General features: G+C 42.1%; 1 protein-coding gene across 12 annotated transcripts in view; it reads left to right on the forward strand.

Moving 5' to 3' along the window:
- LOC139407268 (FYVE, RhoGEF and PH domain containing 4a) overlaps window positions 1-25689 on the forward strand; it is a 108231-nt gene that overhangs the window by 80054 nt on the left and 2488 nt on the right. For all 12 annotated transcript variants that reach the window (XM_071150903.1, XM_071150937.1, XM_071150921.1 and 9 more), the window contains 13 exons: window positions 7027-7426; window positions 12916-13005; window positions 16355-16500; window positions 19391-19547; window positions 22947-23085; window positions 23334-23392; window positions 23638-23784; window positions 23909-24081; window positions 24495-24525; window positions 24636-24716; window positions 24845-24970; window positions 25138-25275; window positions 25540-25680. In XM_071150903.1, the coding sequence (XP_071007004.1) occupies window positions 7027-7426; window positions 12916-13005; window positions 16355-16500; window positions 19391-19547; window positions 22947-23085; window positions 23334-23392; window positions 23638-23784; window positions 23909-24081; window positions 24495-24525; window positions 24636-24716; window positions 24845-24970; window positions 25138-25275; window positions 25540-25680 (1828 nt within the window). The remainder of the gene's footprint in view (window positions 1-7026; window positions 7427-12915; window positions 13006-16354; window positions 16501-19390; window positions 19548-22946; window positions 23086-23333; window positions 23393-23637; window positions 23785-23908; window positions 24082-24494; window positions 24526-24635; window positions 24717-24844; window positions 24971-25137; window positions 25276-25539; window positions 25681-25689) is intronic.

Below are 25689 nucleotides of genomic sequence, written 5' to 3' on the forward strand. Positions count from 1 at the left end.
GGTGATTCAGCCTTTCTGTAAACCTCTTGGAAAGGTAACTGAACGTTTCTATCTATCAAAGATTAAAGCCACGTTTATGAGGAGGATTTGTGAAACGTATTGCCTCAGTGTTTTGCTCAAGTGTTTCCATGGCCTACACTAACCAACCACAACAGTCCTCTGTGCTTTGTATAGACTAGTGGGGCAGCTGTTTGTTCACCCGCACCCGCCTGCGAACGCTATAACCAATCCGCAACCTCACGACTATATGTGACAAAGTGAAAATCTGAGGCTCGCACCTGACCCTAACCTGCTAATATAGAAAATGTGCTATAAGCTACAGTCGGAGACAGCGTACAGATTTTTTGACAGGGGGTGCAGGATTTTTTTGTTGTTGCCTGAATTAGATATTTCTGAACAGATTTTAGTTCGGCTTGGATGCATATTTTATGTGGTTGAACTACTATCCGTTTTTATGATGCTGATAAAGACAGCACCTCTACAGATGGTATGAAACTACACATTGGCATTCTCTCAAGATGCTGAAAGAAATAAATCATATTTCTCCACTCCTGTTACAAAGTCACATTTATTCATACATTTGATGTATAATTTCACTGCAAGAAATGCTTAAGTCTGCAGGAGTTAGTATTACTGCTATGTGAGATGTTATAGACCTACAGTCAGTGTCCAGATTTCACTTTCCATTTGGAGTCCCCATCCTGTGACTCATATTTGTATCGCCTCACAAAAGTTTTGTGTTCGAGGCCACCTAAAGTGAGACCGATTTAAGACCAAGACCGGAGAAAATCGAGTCTGAGTCAAGACCGGGAGGGGGACAGTGGGTCCGTGACCGAGTCAAGACCGGGAGGGGGACAGTGGGTCCGTGACCGAGTCAAGACCGAGACCAGAAGAATGCGAGTCCAATTCAAGACCATGACTGTAATTTTGTCAAATCACCATCATAATAAGAGTTCAAAATGTCCAGTATTTCTGTGTTCATATTTCAGAACAACATGTGGATTCTTCAGGCATTCAGAATGGTAAAAAATGCATGCTGAGGTAAAATAGAGCCACTTTACAAATTATTACTAACCCAAACATAGTGGGGAACAATGAGGGACTTATACAATTATTTTATTATGTTCAATGATGTTCTGATTTCATCTTTTCAGTTTTGTTGGAAATGAAATGGTTAACACTGAAGAGAAAAAAATTATCAAATCAGGATTTTTCTTTGGTTGTCTCTGGGGAGATAAATAATTTAGCTAGCTAAATCGGCCATTGGCTAGGCCATCAGAAGCTAGATAGAAGGCATATGCTATTTCACTGTATTAGGGGAACGTTTTGGAGTGACAGTGGAATCAACCAATCACATTTTGACTTGTAATGGTTGATTCCACTGTCATTATAAAACTGTTTTTACAAAAAAAAACATATGGAAACTTCTGCCTTCTCAAAGGCCAACAGGTCACTGCGCAATCGGGAGCAGTGGTTTTCCCACGTTCTAGCTAGCTATTTTTTTTTGTAGGCTGGTTTGCAACGGCTGCAGCAGGTGTTATCGAAGGGGATGTTGTTGCTAATTTGTTAGCTTCTCCCTTTTCAAGAATAACTTTCAACAAGAAGTTAACATTTTACTGCAGTGGCCTAAATCAGGGTCGCACAGTGATTCTTGGTAGTTTTAGACAAATCTACTTTGAAAAAAAAGTTTACACCTCACAATTAAAAAGACACCTGTACCATGTCAGATATAGAGTTGAAATACACTGCTAAAAAAAAAAAAAAGGGAACACTAAAATAACACATCCTAGATCTGAATGAATGAAATATTCTTATTAAATACTTTTTTCTTTACATAGTTGAATGTGCTGACAACAAAATCACACAAAAATTACCAATGGAAATCAAATGTATCAACCCATGGAGGTCTGGATTTGGAGTCACACTCAAAATTAAAGTGGAAAACCACACTACAGGCTGATCCAACTTTGATGTAATGTCCTTAAAACAAGTCAGAATGGGGCTCAGTAGTGTGTGTGGCCTCCACGTGCCTGTATGACCTCCCTACAACGCCTGGGCATGCTCCTGATGAGGTGGCGGATGGTCTCCTGAGGGATCTCCTCCCAAACCTGGACTAAAGCATCCGCCAACTCCTGGACAGTCTGTGGTGGATGGAGCGAGACATGATGTCCCAGATGTGCTCAATTGGATTCAGGTCTGGGGAACGGGCGGGCCAGTCCATAGCATCAATGCCTTCCTCTTGCAGGAACTGCTGACACACTCCAGCCATATGAGGTCTAGCATTGTCTTGCATTAGTAGGAACCCAGGGCCAACCGCACCAGCATATGGTCTGAGGATCTGATCTCGGTACCTAATGGCAGTCAGGCTACCTCTGGCGAGCACATGGAGGGCTGTGCGGCCCCCCCAAAGAAATGCCACCCCACACCATGACTGACCCACCGCCAAACCGGTCATGCTGGAGGATGTTGCAGGCAGCAGAACGTTCTCCACGGCGTCTCCAGACTGTCACGTGCTCAGTGTGAACCTGCTTTCATCTGTGAAGAGCACAGGGCGCCAGTGGCGAATTTGCCAATCTTGGTGTTCTCTGGCAAATGAAAAACGTCCTGCACGGTGTTGGGCTGTAAGCACAACCCCCACCTGTGGACGTGGGGGCCCTCATACCACCCTCATGGAGTCTGTTTCTGACCGTTTGAGCAGACGCATGCACATTTGTGGCCTGCTGGAGGTCATTTTGCAGGGCTCTGGCAGTGCTCCTCCTTCTCCTCCTTGCACAAAGGCGGAGGTAGCGGTCCTGCTGCTGGGTTGTTGCCCTCCTACGGCCTTCTCCACGTCTCCTGATGTACTGGCCTGTCTCCTGGTAGCGCCTCCATGCTCTGAACACTACGCTGACAGACACAGCAAACCTTCTTGCCACAGCTCACATTGATGTGCCATCCTGGATGAGCTGCACTACCTGAGCCACTTGTGTGGGTTGTAGACTCCGTCTCATGCTACCACTAGAGTGAAAGCACCGCCAACATTCAAAAGTGACCAAAACATCAGCCAGGAAGCATAGGAACTGAGAACTGGTCTGTGGTCCCCACCTGCAGAACCACTCCTTTATTGGGCGTCTTGCTAATTGCCTATAATTTCCACCTGTTGTCTATTCCATTTGCACAACAGCATGTGAAATTTATTGTCAATCAGTGTTGCTTCCTAAGTGGACAGTTTGATTTCACAGAAGTGTGATTGACTTGGAGTTACATTGTGTTGTTTAAGTGTTCCCTTTATTTTTTTGAGCAGACTTGGAGTTACATTGTGTTGTTTAAGTGTTCCCTTTATTTTTTTGAGCAGTGTATATTACATTTTTTGTTTGCATCCCAATATTACACTTTATATGCATTACAGAAGACTAAAATATAACAAAACTGTTTGACATAGAAACCGGATTTATTGTTTAAAAAAAATCTTTATTATATTAATAACATTCCACCCATGAGGCCAAAGAGGGCGCATTTGTTCATTGACTGCAGGAAAGGGTTCTTTCAAATTATCATCTTGTGAGAGTAGAACTGTGTTTTTGTAGTAAATAATGTATTTTGTTTTTGCTCAATCTGCAGGGCCTGGCCCACTCATGCCTACACCCCTGATGCAAATAGCTCATGATGCACATCCCGAATAGCCTACTAACCAAGACTTCTGGACAAACTTTTTCAATACCTGGTTTACATACCCATTGTTGCATTTACTGGTAGATACCATACATTGAAACGTCTTTCCTAAGTACCGATGACATTGTCCTGTGAGCTATATTTCACGTGCTTTGTGATTGTGTAGACTACTTTGTGCATGATTTCATGATTGTACAACATAATTGATAAATACTATACCTCCACTACATTACTAAAAGCCTAGGTCCAATAGGTTCGCCACTGATTAAACATGTCTATAATAGATATAAAGACTGTTAAGATAATTGTTTCAAGAAAGGAGTGTATGTATTTGGCCTGGCGAAGCGGTTTTATGCGCGTGGCAAGACCAAGTACAAATGTATCCAACACCGATACAAATACTACTGATACAACACTGCCTCAAAATTATCACAGGTAAGATAGCTGGATCTGCTATCATCCTCTTTTACCGCTCCACCAAATCTGTATGAAACAGGCAGGGAGTAGGTCTCGAACCCTCTACCTTCTAGCCTGAAGTCCAGCGCGCCTTAAAAGCATGCTCAAGCGGCAGAGTCGATATCCGCGCTTATAAACCCAGGGTCGTTGCAATACTATTTTTTGCCCTCCCTTCTCTTTATTTTCAAGTCTCAATTGCGCCGCTTTTGTCTTATTGAATTAAGCTCTGACGTTGTCCTTTTTGCTTTGCTGGAACAATGTTACCTTTTAAGCCCGTTCCCAAATGCTTTTTGCGATTTGCGTGTCTATTTGGCGCGCACACAGTTAGGACATAAAGTTTAGGTTGTTGCACTAATGCCAGATATCCTCAAATAATGAACGAAAAACCTCAACGTAGCCTATAGATATAAATTGCATCATAATTATACATTTGTGAATTCTTAAAGGTATTGTTTTCTCTTTACTCAGACCACTTTATTCAACCACAATATGTCATATATTGCGGGGACTGACTAGTATAGACACAGTGAGGGTGTGACATTGTATTAAAGCATAGAGATTAATGACTCATCTGTACAGTGTATGTCAACCTCTGTTGTTCCTCTATTCATACACACTTCCTGTTTCTACTGACATTGTACCCTCAGTGTGTGTGTGTGTGTGTGTGTGTGTGTGTGTGTACAGGGTTCAGACATGTGCAGTAGGCTTGTGACACATACTTCCTGTAGTAGGTGTGTGTTGTTCCTGTCTTCATGCAGTGGAATCAGGTGGTTTAGGTAGACTAGTGCACCCATTGAAACATGGTTTAGTCTCACTGATCTACCACAGGAAAGAACATGGGTACGGTTCCAAATGGGGTTTAAAGTGTTTTAAAGTAGTTCTGGACCTGTACTGTTTGATCATTAGTCCATGTCCCTGCTGGACAGTGAAGACTAAGGGGACCGGAAGGGAAGTGCTGTTTGAGGGCAGGTGGGTCATAGACAGGGAAACAGCTGGACGAGCTGCAGGATACAGTACTGCTGGATGGAGGTGTGTGTGTGTGTGTGTGCGTGTACACGTATGGACGCGTGTACTGGTGATGCATGGGTTGACTCATGAAGAGAAAACAAAACCTTTTAAAAAATCCATAAATGTATCATTCTTGTGCAATTTATATTTATAGGCTGCATTGAGGTTTTTCTTTCATTTATTTTAGGCTATCTGGCATTAGTGTAAGCCTAAACTTTAGAGCATAGTCCACGCACCAAATGCTTTTGGGACTGGGCATAAAGTTACAATCTTAAGAAGAAAGAGAACAGAGGGCCAGAAAAGGAATGTTTTGGAAAGATTTGGTGAAGTGGTTAAAGAGGATGATGGTTGTGAGGCTATACGAATTCAACAGTCACAAGACGAGGACTTAAAAAAGGAAACTGAAATCTGAACATTGACTGTAGCCTCACACACTCTGTTTCTTGGTCGTCTTAAACAAATCTTTGAAAACAAAAGTATACACCTCACACACATGGTTATGGGCTTAGAAAAATAAGACGCCTGTACCATGTCAGTTAAAGAGTTGAAATGTATTCCATTTTTGAGTTTACATCCCAATATTACACTTTATATACATCACAGAAGACTGAATTTTTTTTTCAAAATGTCTGACATGGAAACAGCAGATTCTTGGTGTAAAACATAAAAAGGTGATCCATTATGAAAAGTATAAATAACATTCCATCTATGAGGCCACGAGGTCATTTGATTACAGGAAAGGGCTACTATTAACTCCTGCAGAATAAAACATGTCTTGCAGTAAAATAATACACCAAATGTAGGCTACATTTTGACTCGGGAACAGGAGTGGAGAAATGGGACTTGTTTCTTTCAGCATCTTGGGAGAATGTGAATGTGCAGTTAGCACCTCTACAGACGGTATCTATCTTGATCAGCATCAGAAATATAGTATAGTATTTCAACCACATAAGATATGCATCCAAGCCGAACTGAAATCTTATCAGGAACATTTTGGGTTGTTTTCACAGCTTTCTATTTCCTTAAACTGATGTCACTTGAAAAATCTTTGCATTTTTTGGGGGTTATTGGATTTTATCCCCGGTCCCTAAACGTCTTTGCGGGTGAAAGAAGCCGAGATGACAGAGAACTTGACCGATGTCAACTAGATTGAAGCATTCATTCTACCGATTTATGACATTTTTCTGGCGAGCAAGGTTTATTTAGTCTTTAGGGCAACATATAATGACAGAAGAGAAGCTGCATGTATCTAATTATAGACAAGTTGAATACCAAAATGTTGGAAATTATAAGCAGAAGCACATCTAAAACAGGCAAAAAATGATCCTGCACCCCCTGTCAAAACATCGTTTAACCATCTCTGACTGTAGCCTACTGCACATTTTTTATATTGGGGTCGGGTACGGGCCTCAGATTTTCACTTTAACACATATAGTCGGTTGCAGAAGGGTTATTAGCAATTGCGGTGAACAAAAAGCTCACCCGCGTACCACTAATGTGTATGTGTGTGCATTCAGAAGTAGGGCAGCAGGCTATCTCTAGGGAGTGGGGCTCTACCTCTCCAGTCTTCCTCTCCACTCCACTATCCTCCTCCTCCCCCCTCTTTTCCTCCCCTCCTCCTCTGCCCTACGCACTCACACTTCCTCTGCACAGCTCACAGCAGCCCCAGAAGACAAGAGGAAGTTTTTGCATCTCAACTGTTTTATGTTTTACCCTTGCACATACTCTGGTGCTGTCTTGCAGCCTCAGTCACTCTCACAGCACTCACTAGTTAGTATACTGCAGGCTTAACAGCCACTGAACGTGCTCTCCCGCTCACTCTTTTATTCTCATCTCCTGTCTTCTTTGGCTTTAAGTCTTTATCAGCGGTGGTCTCTGACGTCCTCCTGTTCTCTTCCTCTGCTCTCACAGCCAGTCAGAAACCAAGGAGGGCTCACCACTCAAGCAGCTCAGCAAGTCGCCCCTCTGCAGTCCGGCTCACCGGGTCAACCAGAGACAGTCAGAGTCCGAGCAGCAGGACAACAACTCGGTGGATTCAGGCTCTGTCCCGAGAACGCAGCGGGATGCCCACAAACAGGCAACTAACGGGATGCTAACCCAAATGGACAGAGACGGGGACAGGGAGAGTGGGTCCCCCCTGAGGAAAGACACTGCCCTGGAGAATGGGGACATGGGGGACGGGAGCATGGGCGTCACTCCCCTCCTTCACACACAAAGACCCATACTGGAGAGGACAGTGGACCTACAGGAGGAGACCCCCAACATAAACAAAGGAAGCAAGGAGGAGGGCATTGTCGAGGAGAAGGTACCGGTAAGTGTCTGTGGGGGGGGGGGGGTCCTCCCTAACTCTGTTACTATAAAGCTATTACACTGAGCGACCATAGAGTTCATGTGAGTAGTGTTGGTTTTAATGCAAGTGTTTAACCTGGCATCACAGTGTCACATTAATTTATATCCCTGTGTCAGATGTCTCAGGGCCTGTGCCCATTAGAGCCATGTGCTCTCTCTGACTGACTTCACAGTCTACTGAAACCTCACAGCTCCTTTACTGTGCGACACATCAGACCAGATATAGCCCCTTCTGCCATGCCAGAGTAGCCTGCTAGCCTTTGTCTCAGCAGTGTGTCTGGTTTCTATTGACTGAGTCTGCTGGTCATTTCCATCTAGAAGGATCCGTGAGCACCGACATGGGAAGTTTATAGGAGCATGTCAAATCTGGTGTCAAATGAATATACATATTTCAACTATTTTATTTCCTAAATATTAGGAATAAACAAAGGCTTTGATTACTGGTCAAACAGTTGGAAAGGGGTCTTAGAAAACATCTACCTGAAATTACATCAAAACACCATAATGTTGAAGTAAAAGCCAACTAATGCCAACACTTACAGTACCAGTCCAAAGTTTGGACACACCTACTCATTCAAAGGTTTTTCTTTATTTTTACTATTCTATACATTGTAGAATAATAGGGAAGACATCAAAACTATGAAAAAACACACATGGAATCAAGTAGAAACCAAAAGTGTTAAACCAATCAAAATATTTTGTTATATTTGAGATTCTTCAAAGCAGCCACCCTTTGCCTTGATGACAGCTTTGCACACACTCTTGGCATTCTCTCAACCAGCTTCATGAAGAATGCTTTTCCAACAGTCTTGAAAGAGTTCCCACATATAATGAGCACTTGTTGGCTGCTTTTCCTTTACTCTGCAGTCCAACTCATCCCAAACCATCTCAATTGGGTTGAGGTTGGGTGATTGTGGAGGCCAGGTTATCTGATGCAGCACTCCGTCACTCTCCTTTGTGAAATAGCCCTTACACAGCCTGGAGATGTGTTTTGGGTCATTGTCCTGTTGAAAAACAAATGATAGTCCCACTAAGTAAGGAAGATAATGAAAGGTCACAGAAGTAACAAGTAAAGGTAGACCTACCAATTAGTTCTAGTGTTTCTACCGATATCAATTTGGTTTAACATCTCTAACGGTATTGGTACAATTTAATTGGCGTCGTTTTTTCCTGCGGTCCCAACTGGCTTTAATTTCAAAGGTACAGTAGAGCACAGATTACTGTACAGTAAAAAAAAGTTGAGTAGAGTATAGTTCAGTACAGTACACAGTAAAGCACACGAGTCAAGTACACCATAATGTACTGTATTGGGCGGCAGGTATCCTAGTGGTTAGAGCGTTGGACTTGAAACCGAAAGGTTGCAAGATCGAATCCCCGAGCTGACAAAGTAAAAATCTGTCGTTCTGCCCCTGAACAAAGCAGTTAACCCACTGTTCCTAGGCCGTCATTTAAAATAGGAATGTGTTCTTAACTGACTTGCCTAGTTAAATAAAGGTTAAATAAAAATAAAAAATTGTACTGTAACATAAGGAACTATTCTCTACTGTACTTAACTAGAATGTTCTGTGCTGTACTTTCATGTCTGAACTTGTAGAACATAGACATCTATGAATTTGGTCTTGTTTGGGGGAGAAGCTCATTAAAATAATAGCCAGTGTGTAAAATTAATAAATACACAAATATTCAAAGGAGGATATTGCATAATTCTACCTTTGTATCCTAAATAGGTACACATCACCAGGAATAGAATGACATTCATACCCATAATTATGTATTTCTGTGTAGTACAGATCAGAGACCCATGGTGAAATTCTGTTAACGCAATTCTGTTACCAGGTGTAAATCCACTTCAAACTGTAGTTCAATAGCCAACATTTTTTTTTGAAATTCTGTTATCAAACTTTGCATCTGCACAGTTCTTCCAGTAAATGTGTTTGTGTAAAATGTTCAGTGTAAATTGTTAAAAGTAATCTTTGTTTATAGGGTTGTATGGATTTCTAAACTTTGAAATCAATGGTTTTTTGTTTTGCATATAGTCTAAAACAAGTCTCAACATAATTCCGTTGCCCTGCTTCTACTGGGGGTTATTTTCGGGACTGGACTGAACAGATGTCAAACGCTTCAGCAGCTGAAGAATTGAGTTTGCGCCACAGTAGCCCTGTGGGAGGCCTTGCTGCTGCCTGGCCGGCTGGTATTTCTAATTATCTGGCTCTCAGATTAGTGTGTTCACTCAGCAGTGAATGAAACCCCCAATCTCTACATGGCACTGTATGAGAGGTGGAGGGCTCTAGCTAGAGTGGCTCCTATATACAATGCTTCATGGCTTATCAGTTTACTGCATCTCTGTTAGTTACTTTACATACATAGCTGGCAGAGAGCGAATAAGGTCATGGACGGTAGCAATTTTGTATATCTTTTGACGACCATTACATATGAGCAGAGCTAGGGGGACAGTGTGTTTTGTCAGTTTCAACAGACTGAGACAGACAAAGCTTTGCATGTGGTTTTTCAAGGTGTGGAATTGAGTGTGTTTGGTTATGCTGCCAGTTAACACACTGAGAGTTAGAGTTGACTAATAACCACATTAACAATCGGTCCATTCGTTAGAATTTTGGGTAGAGAGTTCAAGGAATGACTGCTTTGGGGTAGAATAGTTGTTGTACTCTTGGCATCAAATACAGTAGATGGCTTGAATGTTAAAGTAACTGTCCAATGAAAATCTCACTTTTAAAATATTCTGTTAACTCATACCCAAATAATGTTGTTGACTCATCCTATGCTCATATTTGTGGCCAAGGCATACATTTGAGAAGAAAAAAAACCCCTCAAACAGACAGTTTCAAAGTAATGCATATGAGAATAAATATTTGTACAGGAAGTAACACAGAGTAAGAGAACATTCCACTTGAACAATAATTGTGGGATACACACAATCCATCCATATCAATGAATAGAGGAAGCAAACATTCTTTCATTCTCTGTTCAGCTCTAACAATCAGTTGGGAACATATTCCCTAGTTTCCTGCAGAATCTTGATTTCTGAGGACACTGTATATCCAAAAGTATGTGGACACTCATTCAAATTTGTGGCTTCGGATAAATCGAGCACACAGCCATGCAATCTCCATAGACAAACATTGGCAGTAGAATGGCCTTACTGAAGAGCTCACTGACTTCCAACGTGGCACCGTCACAAGATGCCACCTTTCCAACAAGTCTGTTCGTCAAATTTCTGCCCCTCTAGAGCTGCCGCTTCAACTGTAAGTGCTGTTGTTATAAAGTGAAAATGTCTAGGAGCAACAACGGCTCACCGCGAAGTGGTAGGTCCCACAAGCTCAAAGAACGGTACCGCTGAAGTGCGTAGCGCATAAAAATCGTCTTTCCTGGGTAGCAACACTCACTACCGAGTTCCAAACTGCCTCTGGAAGCAACGTCAGCACAATAACTGTTTGTCTGGAGCTTAATGAAATGGGTTTCCATATCCGAGCAGCCGCACACAAGCCTAAGATCACCATGCGCAATGCCAAGCATCGGCTGGAGTGGTGTAAAGCTCGCCGCCATTGGACTCACCATCTGACAGTCCGACGGATGAATCTGGGTTTGGCGGATGCCAGGAGAACGCTACCTGACCGAATGCATAGTGCCAACTGTAAAGTTTTGTGGAGGAGGGAATAATGGTTTGGGGCTGTTTTTCATGGTTCGGTCTAGGCCCCTTAGTTCCAGTGAAGGGAACTTCTGGCAACAGTTTGGGGAAGGCCCTTTCCTGTTTCGGCATGACAATAACCCTGTGCACAAAGTTCCATACATAAATAGTTTGTCGAGATCGGTGTGGAAGAACTTGACTGGCCTGCATAGAGCCCTGACCTCAACCCCATCCAACACCTTTGGGATTAATTGGAACGCCGACTGCGAGCCAGGCCTAATCATCCAACATCAGTGCCCGACCTCACTAATGCTCTTGTGGCTGAATGAAAGCAAGTCTCTGCAGCAATGTCCCAACATCTAGTGGAAAGCCTTCCCAGAAGAATGGAGGCTGTTATAGCAGCAAAGGGGGGCCAACTCCATATTAATACCCATGGTTTTGGAATGAGATGTTCGACGAGCAGTTGTCCATATACTTTTGGTCATGTAGTATTAGTGTGTTTTATAAACTGTACTGTATTGAGTGGTTTCTCTCACACAAAACACTCAGAGACTGTCAATAGTAGTTCTCTCTTTGTTGATTGGTGTCATTTCCCTTCTAGCCTTTCATTTCCTCTCCTGATAGGCTCCTCCACCCCACAGTCACACACACACACACACACATACTCCACAATGTCCCCGTACACATCCATAATATCCCAATACACACAGGCACACATACTACAGTATGCCCAGACATCACTCCTCAATCAAAAGGTATGAATGAGTCCTTAATTAAAATCAACATAGAACATAGTTGAAGCACAAACATTTGATTAAAGCGATACTGTTGTAGATCTCTATGGGGAAGTGTGTGTTGGCCAGTAAGGCCTGGCCAGTGTTCACACTCAGTAGTGCTTTGTCAGGGTCTCCTTACACCACTATGACCACAATAGTCCTGGGTGCTTGTGTGTGTGTGTGTGTGTGTGTGTGTGTGTGTGTGGTAAGCTCATGGTTATACTCAAATCAAATCAAATTGTATTTGTCACATGTGCCGAATACAACAGGTGTACATGTAGGTAGGGGTAGCAGCAGTGTAAAAACAAAGGGGGGCATTTGATTAATTGTTCAGCAGTCTTATAGCTTGAGGGTGGAAGCTGTTAAGGAGCCTTTTGGACCTAGACTTAGCTCTCCGGTACCGCTTGCCTATGACTTGGGTGACTGGAGTCTTTGACAATTTTTTGGGCCTTCCTCCGACACCGGCTAGTATATAGGTCCTGGATGGCAGGAAGCTTGGCCCCAGTGATGTACTGGGCCATACGCACTACCCTCTGTAGTGCCTTACGGTCGGATGCCGAGCAGTTGCCATACCAGACGGTGATACAACCCGTCACAGGATGCTTTCGATGGTGCAGCTGTAGAACCTTTTGAGGATCTGGGGATCCATGCCAAATCTTTTCAGAATGGGGCAGCCCGTTCTGTTCCAAAGTCAGTAGGCAGAGGCCGCGGTTATTTGGCTGGCCATTTACCATCATCCAAAATTCCATGACTGTCACAGCCCTGACGGGAACCTAGCGCAGCATGGGAATCAAGCACATGAGGACAATGTGGGAGGGAAAGCTGAATTACACTGTGGGCATGACCTCAGAGTTCAACTTCTTCTTCACTATACTCCCAATTGTCTAACCTGTCTTTGAACTGTCTTTGTCCATTATTCTTTGGCGAGAGGCTCTTAAGATCTCCTCTAGTTATAGGAACATAATCTATGTACATACTGTATGCATTTCCCCAAATCATCCCACAGCCACAGCTCTCTCTTCTGTGTTTCAGGAGACCAATGAACAAAAGCTGTACAAGATCGCTACTGAGCTCCTGAAGACAGAGAGGGCCTACGTCACGCGGCTCAACTTGCTGGACCAGGTGAGTGTGTTCAGCTGTCCGTCCAGGATCCTGTCACTTTAGGGTCCTGTTCAGTATGTAGCAGTGGTGGAAAAAGTACCCAATTGTCATACTTGAGTAAAAGTTAAAAAAAATGAAAGTCGCCCAGTGAAATCCTACTTGAGTAAAAGTATAAAAGTATTTGGTTTTAAATACAGTGCCTTGCGAAAGTATTCGGCCCCCTTGAACTTTGCGACCTTTTGCCACATTTCAGGCTTCAAACAAAGATATATAACTGTATTTTTTTGTGAAGAATCAACAACAAGTGGGACACAATCATGAAGTGGAACGACATTTATTGGATATTTCAAACTTTTTTAACAAATCAAAAACTGAAAAATTGGGCGTGCAAAATTATTAGCCCCTTTACTTTCAGTGCAGCAAACTCTCTCCAGAAGTTCAGTGAGGATCTCTGAATGATCCAATGTTGACCTAAATGACTAATGATGATAAATACAATCCACCTGTGTGTAATCAAGTCTCAGTATAAATGCACTGTGATAGTCTCAGAGGTCCGTTAAAAGCGCAGAGAGCATCATGAAGAACAAGGAACACACCAGGCAGGTCCGAGATACTGTTGTGAAGAAGTTTAAAGCCGGATTTGGATACAAAAAGATTTCCCAAGCTTTAAACATCCCAAGGAGCACTGTGCAAGCGATAATATTGAAATGGAAGGAGTATCAGACCACTGCAAATCTACCAAGACCTGGCCGTCCCTCTAAACTTTCAGCTCATACAAGGAGAAGACTGATCAGAGATGCAGCCAAGAGACCCATGATCACTCTGGATGAACTGCAGAGATCTACAGCTGAGGTGGGAGACTCTGTCCATAGGACAACAATCAGTCGTATATTGCACAAATCTGGCCTTTATGGAAGAGTGGCAAGAAGAAAGCCATTTCTTAAAGATATCCATAAAAAGTGTTGTTTAAAGTTTGCCACAAGCCACCTGGGAGACACACCAAACATGTGGAAGAAGGTGCTCTGGTCAGATGAAACCAAAATTGAACTTTTTGGCAACAATGCAAAACGTTATGTTTGGCGTAAAAGCAACACAGCCCATCACCCTGAATACACCATCCCCACTGTCAAACATGGTGGTGGCAGCATCATGGTTTGGGCTTGCTTTTCTTCAGCAGGGACAGGGAAGATGGTTAAAATTGATGGGAAGATGGATGGAGCCAAATACAGGACCATTCTGGAAGAAAACCTGATGGAGTCTGCAAAAGACCTGAGACTGGGACGGAGATTTGTCTTCCAACAAGACAATGATCCAAAATATAAAGCAAAATCTACAATGGAATGGTTCATAAATAAACATATCCAGGTGTTAGAATGGCCAAGTCAAAGTCCAGACCTGAATCCAATCGAGAATCTGTGGAAAGAACTGAAAACTACTGTTCACAAATGCTCTCCATCCAACCTTACTGAGCTCGAGCTGTTTTGCAAGGAGGAATGGGAAAAAATGTCAGTCTCTCGATGTGCAAAACTGATAGAGACATACCCCAAGTGACTTACAGCTGTAATCGCAGCAAAAGGTGGCGCTACAAAGTAATAACTTAAGGGGGCTGAATAATTTTGCAAGCCCAATTTTTCAGTTTTTGATTTGTTAAAAAAGTTTGAAATATCCAATAAATGTTGTTCCACTTCATGATTGTGTCCCACTTGTTGTTGATTCTTCACAAAAAATACAGTTTTATATCTTTATGTTTGAAGCCTGAAATGTGGCAAAAGGTCGCAAAGTTCAAGGGGGCCGAATACTTTCGCATGGCACTGTATAAGTATCAAAAGTAAAAGTAGAGTTTAAATCGTTTCAAATTCCTTATATTAAGAAAACCAGATGGCACCATGTTCTTATTTACGGATAGCCAGGGGCACGCTCCAACACTCATTTACAAACAAAGCATGTGTTTAGTGAGTCCACCAGATCAGAGGCAGTAGGGATGACCAGGAATGTTCTCTTGATAAGTGTGTGAATTAGACCATTTTCCTGTCCTGCTAAGCATTTTAAATGTAACAAGTACTTTTGGGTGTCAGAGATAATGTATGGAGTAGAAAGAAATACATTATTTTCTTTAGGAATGTAGTGAAGTAAAAGTTGTCAAACATATACACTACAGTTCAAAAGTTTGGGGTCACTTAGACATTTCCTTGTTTTTGAAAGAAAAGCACTTTTTTGTCCATTTAAAATAACATCAAATTGATCAGAAATACAGAGTAGACATTAATGTTGTAAATGACTATTGTAGCTGGAAACGGCCAATTTTTTTTTTAATGGAATATCTACATAGGCGTAGAGAGGCCTATTATCAGCAACCATCAATCCTGTGTTCCAATGGCACGTTGTGTTAGCTAATCCAAGTTTAGCATTTTAAAAGGCTAATTGAGCATTAGAAAACCAATTTGCAATTTTGTTAGCACAGTTGAAAACTGTTGTTCTGAATAAAGAAGCAATTAAACTGGCCTTCTTTAGACTAGTTGAGTATCTGGAGCATCAGCATTTGTGGGTTCGATTACAGGCTCAAAATGGCCAGAAACAAAGACATTTCTTCTGAAACTCGTCAGTTTATTCTTGTTCTGAGAAATGAAGGCTATTCCATGCGAGAAATTGCCAAGAAACGGAAGATCTTGTACAATGCTGTGTACTACTCCCTTCACAGAACAGTGCAAACTTGCTCTAACCAGAATAGAAAAGGGAGTGGGAGGCCCCGGTGCACAACTGAGCAAGAGGACAAGTACATTAGTGTCTAGTTTGAGAAACAGACGCCTCACAAGTCCTCAACTGGCAGCTTCATTAAGTAGTACCCGCAAAACACCAGTCTCAACAGTGAAGAGGCGAGTCTGGGATGCTGGCCTTGCTGATAATGGGCCTCTGTACGCCTATGTAGATATTCCATAAAAAATCTGCAGTTTCCAGCTACAATTTACAACATTAACAATGTCTACAATGTATTTCTGATCAATTTGATGTTATGTTAATGCACAAAAATGCGCTTTTCTTTAAAAAACAGGGACATTTCTAAGTGACCCCAAACTTTTGAACAGTAGTGTAAATAGAGAAGTAAAGTACAGATACCCCCAAGAAATACTTAACTCGTACTTGTATTTTTACTTAAGTACTTTACACAACTGGTAGGTAGAAAATGTTTTGTAACTGTGGGAAACAGGGAGGTATTACCTAAACTTGTCCAATAACAGAATGTGTTGATACGGTGTGTCCCACTGAACACTGGCCTAGGTCTACCTCAGAATGAAAAGAAAGCCGTGTTCATTATTATGATCGATTCAGTGTGGTTTAACTCACCTGGCCATGTTGTTGTGCCACCATGCAGGTGTTCTGTGCCAAGCTGACGGAGGAAGCTCTAAAGGGCACATTCCCAGTGGACGTGGTGAAGAACATCTTCTCCAACATCTCCTCCATCAACACCTTCCACAACCAGTTCCTCCTGCCTGACCTGGAGAAACGCATGGGAGAATGGTGAGCTTCACATGACTGGCCAGTGGCCACAGATTCAGTGTACAAACTCGCAGATCTCGCCTTTTTGAGAATGCAATAAAATGCAATAGCTAAATCCCACTTCTGACTCATTCAGAATCACTCAGACACAGTTACAGTATTTGTGTAATCTAGATGAAGTAAGAACACCATTTATCATCAAATAGAGAAGTTGTGGTCTGTCGTTTGGAATGTCCCGGTTGAACTGTGATCAAAGCCTAGATTCAATCAGATCAAGCGATAGCAGACACCTGCATAGTGGATGTTTTGGCGGTCGGAGGTGGAACTGCGTTGGAGCCGTCAAATCGGTGAGCAGCTGCTCTTGCGATCATTGTTTACGAAGCCACACCCGCCCCACTCGCGGAGAAGAAAGTGATAGAAAGTGTAGTCCTATATAGAAGTAATTACGCTCAAATTGAAAAATCATTCAACAAAGCCATGTGACTTTCTAGCATCCTAATGGAGGTGTAGATTACATCTCACATTCTAAGTGTTCAAACCTGTAAACCAGGTTGCATGTGATTTCTGTGCTACATGCAGCCAATGGCAATGTCTGCTTTAGGTATAATGCCGGGAGCCACTTGTGGATTTCACAGCTCTAACACAGTTCCACCTCTGATACCGCCAAAACAATCGCTATGCGAATGTCGGCTAAAGCGGATCTGATTGAATAGAGCCCCAAATGAGTCAATCCCCACATAACCCACCACATAATTTCAACGTGGATAATTGAGTAATATTTGGTGGAGACGTTGATCAATGAGATTACAACCTATATTCACCCACTCAAAAAGACAGCCAAAAGTTAGTTGAATTTCCAATGTGTTATCACTATGCTTTCAACCATCTAAAAGCACAACCAAATTCCAATGGAAGAACAATGTCTGATTTTTGGTTTAGTTGTCACCCAAATGTCTATCACTGCGCGTTCAACCATTTAAAAGCATGGCAAAGTTCTAAAGGAGAATAAAACGTCAGATATTGAGTTTATTTATACAACAGATGTGTTATCCCTGTGCTTCTTCTAATAGCACAACCAAATGACCTGGATTGCAGTTGAGATTACAAAGTACATGGTGCAAGTGATAAATGCCTTTCGAGATTCTGCACAGATTATTACAGTAATTGTGAAGATCTCCACAGACCTGTGTAGACTCATGCATGCTCTCTTGAACGTGCATTTATTTCATATAAGAATATGTCTACAAATGAATCATTGATGTGTTGCATTCACCTCTCTATCTCCACCAAAAATGTCAATGAAAGAATGACTAAATCTAATAAAATGTTAATGCGCTTTAAATAATGTTTGATTTAATTTAGTCCTATTCTTTAACTTCAATTGTTAATTATTATTATTTTGTAGACAAACTTGAATTAGAAGCCAGACTAAGTCAGTGGCACAGATTGAACTAACCAAGCAGAAGATACATCTCCTTTAAATGTTAATATTTGGTTGCACTGAGAATTAAACAAAATTCAATACCACTAAATATCATCATTACATTTAAAATCAACCAGAGCTTGAAACCCGAGGCCTATTTTATTGTCTATTTTTAGTTGAATTCTGGGTTGAATTGAAGCAATAGCATCATTGATGATATAATGATTGATAAAGTATGGTCACGTTTCATTTGCTCTGTTAAACCTACCCTTTGAAATGGCTTCGATAGCAACAGCTACAATATGTAACTTTTTGGGTGACCCGACCAAATTCACATAGAAATGTATGTTATAGATCTGTCATTCTCATTGAATGCAAGTCTGAGAAGCGGTAGATCTGTTAAATGTGCTCTATGCTTCCCGTTGTAAAGTTTTTGTTTTTGCATCTCTTAGTTTCGGGTTTGTACACCAGCTTCAATCAGCTGAAAATACAATATTTTTTGGTTATGGGAAATATATTTCACAGCGGTTTAGATGGTACAATGATTATATACACTATGCTTGCTTGTTTTTTTTGTGTGGTTTTTTTTGTGTGAATTTTACCCCTTTTTCTCCCCAATTTAGTGGTATCCAATTGTTTTAGTAGCTACTATCTTGTCTCATCGCTACAACTCCCTTACGGGCTTGGGAGAGACGAAGGTTGAAAGTCCTCCGATACACAACCCAAACAACCCGCACTGCTTCTTAACACAGCGCCATCCAACCCGGAAGCCAACCGCACCAATGTGTCGGAGGAAACACTGTGCACCTGGCAACCTTGGTTAGCGCGCACTGCGCCCGGCCCGCCACAGAGGTCGCTGGTGCGCGATGAGACAAGGATTTCCCTACCGGCCAAACCCTCCCTAACCCGGACGACGCTAGGCCAATTGTGCGTCGCCCCACGGACCTCCCGGTCGCGGCCGGTTACGACAGAGCCTGGGCGCGAATCCAGAGTCTCTGGTGGCGCTGCAGTACAGCGCCCTTAACCACTGCGCCACCCGGGAGGCCCCCTATGCTTGCTTGTTTTGTCACAAACTGAAATTAAGTGCATTAGAATTTTAGTAAACAGGAAATGGCTGAGCGATTTCTGCATATTGCATCTTTAACCTACTGTATTTCATTTTAAAGTGGAGATCTCTCAACAATAATTCTCAAGATAGGACATTGGTAATAGTCAGTGACATATCATAGCTCAACAGGGCTGGGCTTGGTTAAAACCCTGGATGGGAGAGCAATAGATCAATTCTCCAGTAGGAGGAGCTGTCCACCCTATTGTTATTTTTTTTCTGATAGTGGATATAACTTTGTATCTTTAAAACAATGTCAGACGTTGCTGCAGCGTTCATTCAACCACTTTGTGCCCAGTGGGTCTCTAGTTGGAGTTCCAGGGCTGAGAGATGGTTACCTTATGGTTCCTATCTAACTGGCACCTCTCCCTCCCTCCCTACAGGGAGTCTACCCCTCGCTTAGGAGACATCCTGCAGAATCTCACACCCTTCCTGAAGATGTACGCTGAGTATGTGAAGAACTTTGACAATGCAATGGAGCTGCTGAAACAGTGGACGGACCGCTCGCCACAGTTCAAAGCCATCATCCAGGACATACAGGTACTAGCGTAGATTCTAAACACTGGCCTAATTCAGAAGTGCACAGGTCTGCAGTTGTGGATTAACAAATGAGTTGTATAGGAATTACATTGTCATGACATGGCCCTTTCTGGGTGTAGATCGTGGCTTCCCCCTCTCTCACTCTCTCCTACACCCAGCTTCTGTTATCTCAGGTCGTAAATTCCTGGCGGAGACGCTCTCCCCCTTTCCATGCAGAGAGAGAGAGACCACAGAGTGAACAAAGGATTTCAAGTGTCCGGACTCCTAAATCCCCGAAATGGGAAAAATCTAACTATATGTCCACTTGTGAGAATGTGGGAAAGGTCCATGGACACTTAAGGGACAGTTATGTTGAGTGTGTTTCATTTGGTGACCTCACGAAAAACAGGAAACGCATAACTATATCTCTGAATGTGTACATTTCTCAATTATGGTGTTTGTATTAGAGGTCGACCGATTAATCAGCATGGCCGATTTAATTAGGGCCGATTTCAAGTTTCATAACAATCAGTAATCGGCATTTTTGGATGCTGATCATGACCGATTACATTGCATTCCACGAGGAAACTGCGTGGCAGGCCGACCACCTGTTATGCGAGTGCAGCAAGGAGCCAAGGTAAGTTTCTAGCTAGCATTAAACTTATCTTAGAAAAAACAATCAATCTTCACATAATCACTAGTTAACTACACATGGTTGATGATATTACTAGGTTAACTACCTTGCCCTGCATTGCACATAATCAATGCGGTGCCTGTTAATTTATCATCGAATCACAGCCTTCTTCGCCAAACGGGGGATGATTTAAAAAAAAGCACAATCGTTGCACGAATGTACCTAACCATAAGCAGCAATGCCTTTCTTTAAATCAATACACAGAGGTATATATTTTTAAACCTGCATATTTAGTTAGACTTAGGGTTGCTGCCCATATGATAAAATACGTAATGGTTCCTTCCGTATTTCACTGAAAGAATAAACATTTTGTTTTCGAAATGATAGTTTCCGGATTTGACCATATTAATGACCAACGGTTTGTATTTCTGTGTTTATTATATTATAATTACGTCTATGGTTTTGATAGAGTAGTCTGACTGAGCGGTGGTAGGCAGCAGCAGGCTCGTAAGCATTCATTCAAACTTTACTGCGTTTGCCAGCAGCTCTTAGCAATGCTTGCTTCACAGCACTGTTTATGACTTCAAGCCTATCAACTCCCGAGATTAGGCTGGCAATACTAAAGTGTCTATAAGAACATTCAACAGACAAAGGTATATGAAATACAAATGGTAGAGAGAAATAGTTGATGCGTCATAATTCCAAAAACTACAGCCTAAAACTTCTTAACTGGGAATATTGAACCACCAACTTTCATAAGTTCTCATGTTCTGAGCAAGGAATTTAAACGTTAGCTTTTTTACATGGCACCTATTGCACTTTTACTTCTTCAACACTCTGTTTTTGCATTATTTAAACCAAATTGAGCATGTTTCATTATTTATTTGAGACTAAATAGATTTTATTTATGTATTATATTAAGCTAAAAGTAAAAGTTCAGTATTGTTGTAATTGTCATTATTACAAATATATATATATATATATATATATATAAAAAAAAGCAGATACCGATTAATCGGCCTATTTTAATTTATTAAAATATATATATAAAAATCGTCCGATTTTAATCGGTATCTGCTTTTTTTGGTCCTCCAATCGGTATCGGCGTTGAAAAATCATATTCGGTCGGCCTCTAGTTTGCATCTAATTCTTGTATAAAATGAATGAGTAAAGATGAAACTATTTATGAAATGATGTAATGTGATGTTAACCTTTAATTTTGAGAGAATTGTATTGACTGTAAAGTTTAACTTGTCAGCGGCCACGCCCCCGTGAGCACAGACATGATCTGGTGTTATGGAACTGCCCTCTTCTAACTGTTACGAATAAAAGCCCCTCCTAAAATCCCCCCCAAAAATATTCAGACTAAGCAAACCCACAGCGTGAGCTGTGATTGCGAATAGTTAAGACCACGCATACCTCGGTGTAAGCTGAGGTGGCACAGGTTTGATTACCAAAACTAGAAAACTATACCACGTGAAGCTACACAGGAAATGGTTAAACTCTGAGACTATCGATCCCTACAGAATAAGAGCAAATCTTAGATACTAATTACTAGTCTGCAGCTACAAATTATGTAATCCTGGGATGCGAATACCGACAACCGCCGAAATATCTACTCTAAGAACAATGGACGCCTGACGTATCCATTACAACAGACACTATCAGGAGCCGCCGATAGAGCTACCACCATGAGTAACCAGAGACTCTAATGAACTGACTCTCCCGCAGACTGTCCGACGATTCCAACAGAGAAGACAACGACATATGGGCGTAACTATATTAATTGCAATTATTCCAGAATGAGCGAGCGTTCATGTGCAAAGGATTAGCATTTCAATTAATATAATTATCTGCTGTGTGTAGTGATCCATTTTGTCTTTCCCGCTCTCTGTCCACACCCCCTTCCCTTTGTATACCAAACCGTCATATTGGTTTAGCCCACTAGGAGATCATCCCTATCATTGTTAGTAACCAATATCTACTGTTGTTTGTTATGCATTTCTGTGATTATTTATTTATTTAGTTAGTTAGTAAATACATGATTAAGCCAATTGGTGTATGGACAATTCATGGTTTAGGCTGGGTTTGTGCAGATAACCTAGAATTCTACGACGTTTGAACAGAGACTGACGTAAGGTAAAGAACAATTAATTGAAGACTAAGTTGATCAGATATTAAAATATCTGAAGAGTTATATTCGGAAAATTATCATTTTGTAATCTGAAGATTTTCCGTGGTGCCCCGACTTCCTAGTTAATTAAAATGTAAATTATTAGTTTAATCACATAATAATACTGACAGAGAAATGATTTGATAAAATAAGTCTTCACCATTAATGATGCCAAAGACACGACAACATGTTTTGAACTATAGCACCATAAACATTTACCTGTGGATATACATATATTTGCTGCGAGCCGAGGACTCTCATTTGGTTTACTAGGAGAAAGCCCAAAAATCACAGATACAGGCCAACTGAGGAACCTAAATGACAAGGCAACCAGGTGAACAGAGAAGGTAACTAAACACAGGTGAACCCAATAAGTAATAACCAGGGTAACCTGGAAACTAGAAAACAAGGTAAGGGTGGGTGCCCTCCAGCTGTAACCTAAAGAAACAACAATCAAATAAAACAGAAACTGTGACAATAAATAGTCATGGAACAATTGTTGTTGTGTCCATTGATCCTGTTGAATGGATATGCCTCAAACAATTTGTGTGACTTTACTTTTAAGCCTTCAACCTTGAAGTGACAATGGACTGTTTTGCTGTGTGTTTGTCAGAGCCAGGAGGCGTGTGGCAGTCTGACGCTCCAACACCACATGTTGGAGCCAGTACAGAGAGTTCCCCGCTACGAGATGCTGCTCAAAGACTACCTGAAGAAACTGCCTCAGGACGACCCCGACCGCCGAGATGCAGAGAGTGAGTACAACACTGGAAATTCACAGGAGGGCTTTTAATATTTATAATATAACACAGTAGAGCAGGATTACATGTAACTCATTTCGACAGACGACTTGTCATTATAATCATGTATAATTTACTTCACATTAAAAATTGAAGATATTCGAAAACATTTGCCTTACATTGAAAATGAACAAATCTGTTGTTCACAATTGTAGAACATTTTTTATTAGGAAGGTCCAAATGAATCATCCCTTGTTTCTCAGAGTCATTGGACATCATCGCCATGGCAGCCACACACTCCAACAGTGCCATTCGAAAATCTGTAAGTACAATCCCACTGATAGCACACCACTCTTATAATCTGAAATAAAATCAGTACCCATATTCAAAAAGCTTGTCAGAGTAGGAGTGCTGATCTGGGATCAGTTTTTCCTTTAAGATTTTAATGAATAAGACTACATGGACAGGGGGGGGGGCCTGATACTAGATCAACACTCCTACTCTGAGACACTTTTTTGGGCTAGTGCTTGAACCCAACCAAGCATTTTGAACCCATTCCCTTCTCAGGAGAATCTGAAGAAGCTGCTGGAGATCTATGAGATGCTGGGGGAGGAGGAGGACATTGTCAACGCCTCCAATGAGTTCATCAAGGAGGGACACATCCTGAAGCTGGCTGCCAGGAACACCTCGGCTATGGAGAGATACCTCTTCCTGGTGAGAAACTCACACAAACATACACATACACACATTTCACTGTATCCGTAATCTCAGCCAAGTCTGAGGCAATATATTAGCAAAAGAAGCATTAATCACAGGTGTTTCTTTGTTTCCCCCTCAGTTCAACAACATGCTGTTGTACTGCGTGCCCAAATTCAGCCTGGGAGGGGCCAAGTACACGGTGCGCACCCGCATCGGCATCGAGGGCATGAAGGTGCTGGAGACCATCAACGAAGACTACCCTCACACCTTCCAGGTGTCTGGCAAGGAGAGGACTCTGGAGCTGCAAGCCAGGCAAGATCTCAATCCACCCCATACTACACCCTTAATACACCCTACAGAGCCATTAATGGATAACTGCTATTGTTCTCAAGATAAGTGTTCTACTCCACCCTATGGCCATTTATATGAAAACTCTTTACAGCCATGATTCTCAAAATAGCTGTTAACTGTATACTACAGTCCCACGGCCTATTGCTAACAATATGGATAACTACCACCCAAATTCTATGCAAACCCTATGGGGGCTTAGTGTATGATAAGTGCACTACTACAGCTCATGATAAACAGTAGTGTAACATAACATTCTATAGATTGGAGTCATTGTGGTTACCCCAAACCACAGCTCACTACATAACAGGTACACCACAATCTCACAACTGACAAAATAGCTCACTACTGTTGTTGTTTTTCATTGTATTTTTCAGCTCCGAACAAGACAAGGACAACTGGATAAAGGTACATAATCACATTCTTGTTGGTTTACACTATCTTATAGTTATATTTTCTGTATGTTCAGTACATTTGGGTGTGTATTACTGACCTGTCTCTGTCTCTGTGGCCTGCAGGCTTTCCAGGAAACCATTGAGATCTTCCATCAGAAGAACGAGACGTTCAAGTCCGCCTCCAAAGACGTGGAGGAAGTGTCAGTGAGTGCCACCACAATGAACATGACCTCTGACCTCTTACTCCTCTATCACTAGGTCCTGTGTACTGTATCTGTACCAATGACCTTCTCGTGTCTGAGCTACATGTGTTTGTATGTGTTGTCATCTAGACGGCAGAGCTGGGGAAACGTGCTCCTCGCTGGATTCGGGACAAGGAGGTGACAATGTGTATGAAGTGTAAAGAGCCCTTCAATGCGTTGACACGACGGAGACACCACTGTCGCGCCTGCGGATATGTGAGTGAGAAGTGTCCGTTTGACCCCCTTCTCTCTCTCCCTCAGCACCCATTATAACGTGCCTATACTAAATGCTATACTCCACCCATTTGACGGCTGGCTGTTTGGCTAGTTTACACTGTGGTTCATTCCGGATTAGACTGATGTGTCTTCTGTCCCTGTATCAGGTTGTGTGTTGGAAGTGCTCAGACAATAAAGTGGCCCTGGAGTACGACAGCAACAAGATTAACAAGGTGTGTAAGGACTGCTACTCCATCCTGACTGGAGAGGAGAAGGCAGAGGGCAAGAAGAAGGGCATTCTGGAGGTAAGGGGAAAAGAGAAACATGCACAACTGCATATTTTATCTTTATTTAACTAGGCAAGTCAGTTAAGAACAAATTCTTACTTTCAATGACGGACTAGGAACAGTGGGTTAACTGCCTTGTTCAGGGGCAGAACAACAGTTTTGTACCTTGTCAGCTCGGGGATTTGATCTTGCAACCTTTCGGTTACTAGTCCAATGCTCTAACCACTCGGCTACCTGTCACCCCATATCTTCTGTGTCTAAACTGCACTCCTCTGTCCCCAGATCGAGGCGGCTCAGTTCTCCGGAAGCAGTATCATTTGTGGCTTCCTGCAGCACTGTGAGAAGAACAAGCCCTGGGGGAAGGTGTGGTGCGTCATCCCAGAGAAGGAGGCATTGGTTCTCTACCTCTACGGAGCCCCACAGGTCAGCCAC

This window comes from Oncorhynchus clarkii, chromosome 1, assembly GCF_045791955.1.
Source record: "Oncorhynchus clarkii lewisi isolate Uvic-CL-2024 chromosome 1, UVic_Ocla_1.0, whole genome shotgun sequence".
NCBI classification, from domain to species: domain Eukaryota; kingdom Metazoa; phylum Chordata; class Actinopteri; order Salmoniformes; family Salmonidae; genus Oncorhynchus; species Oncorhynchus clarkii.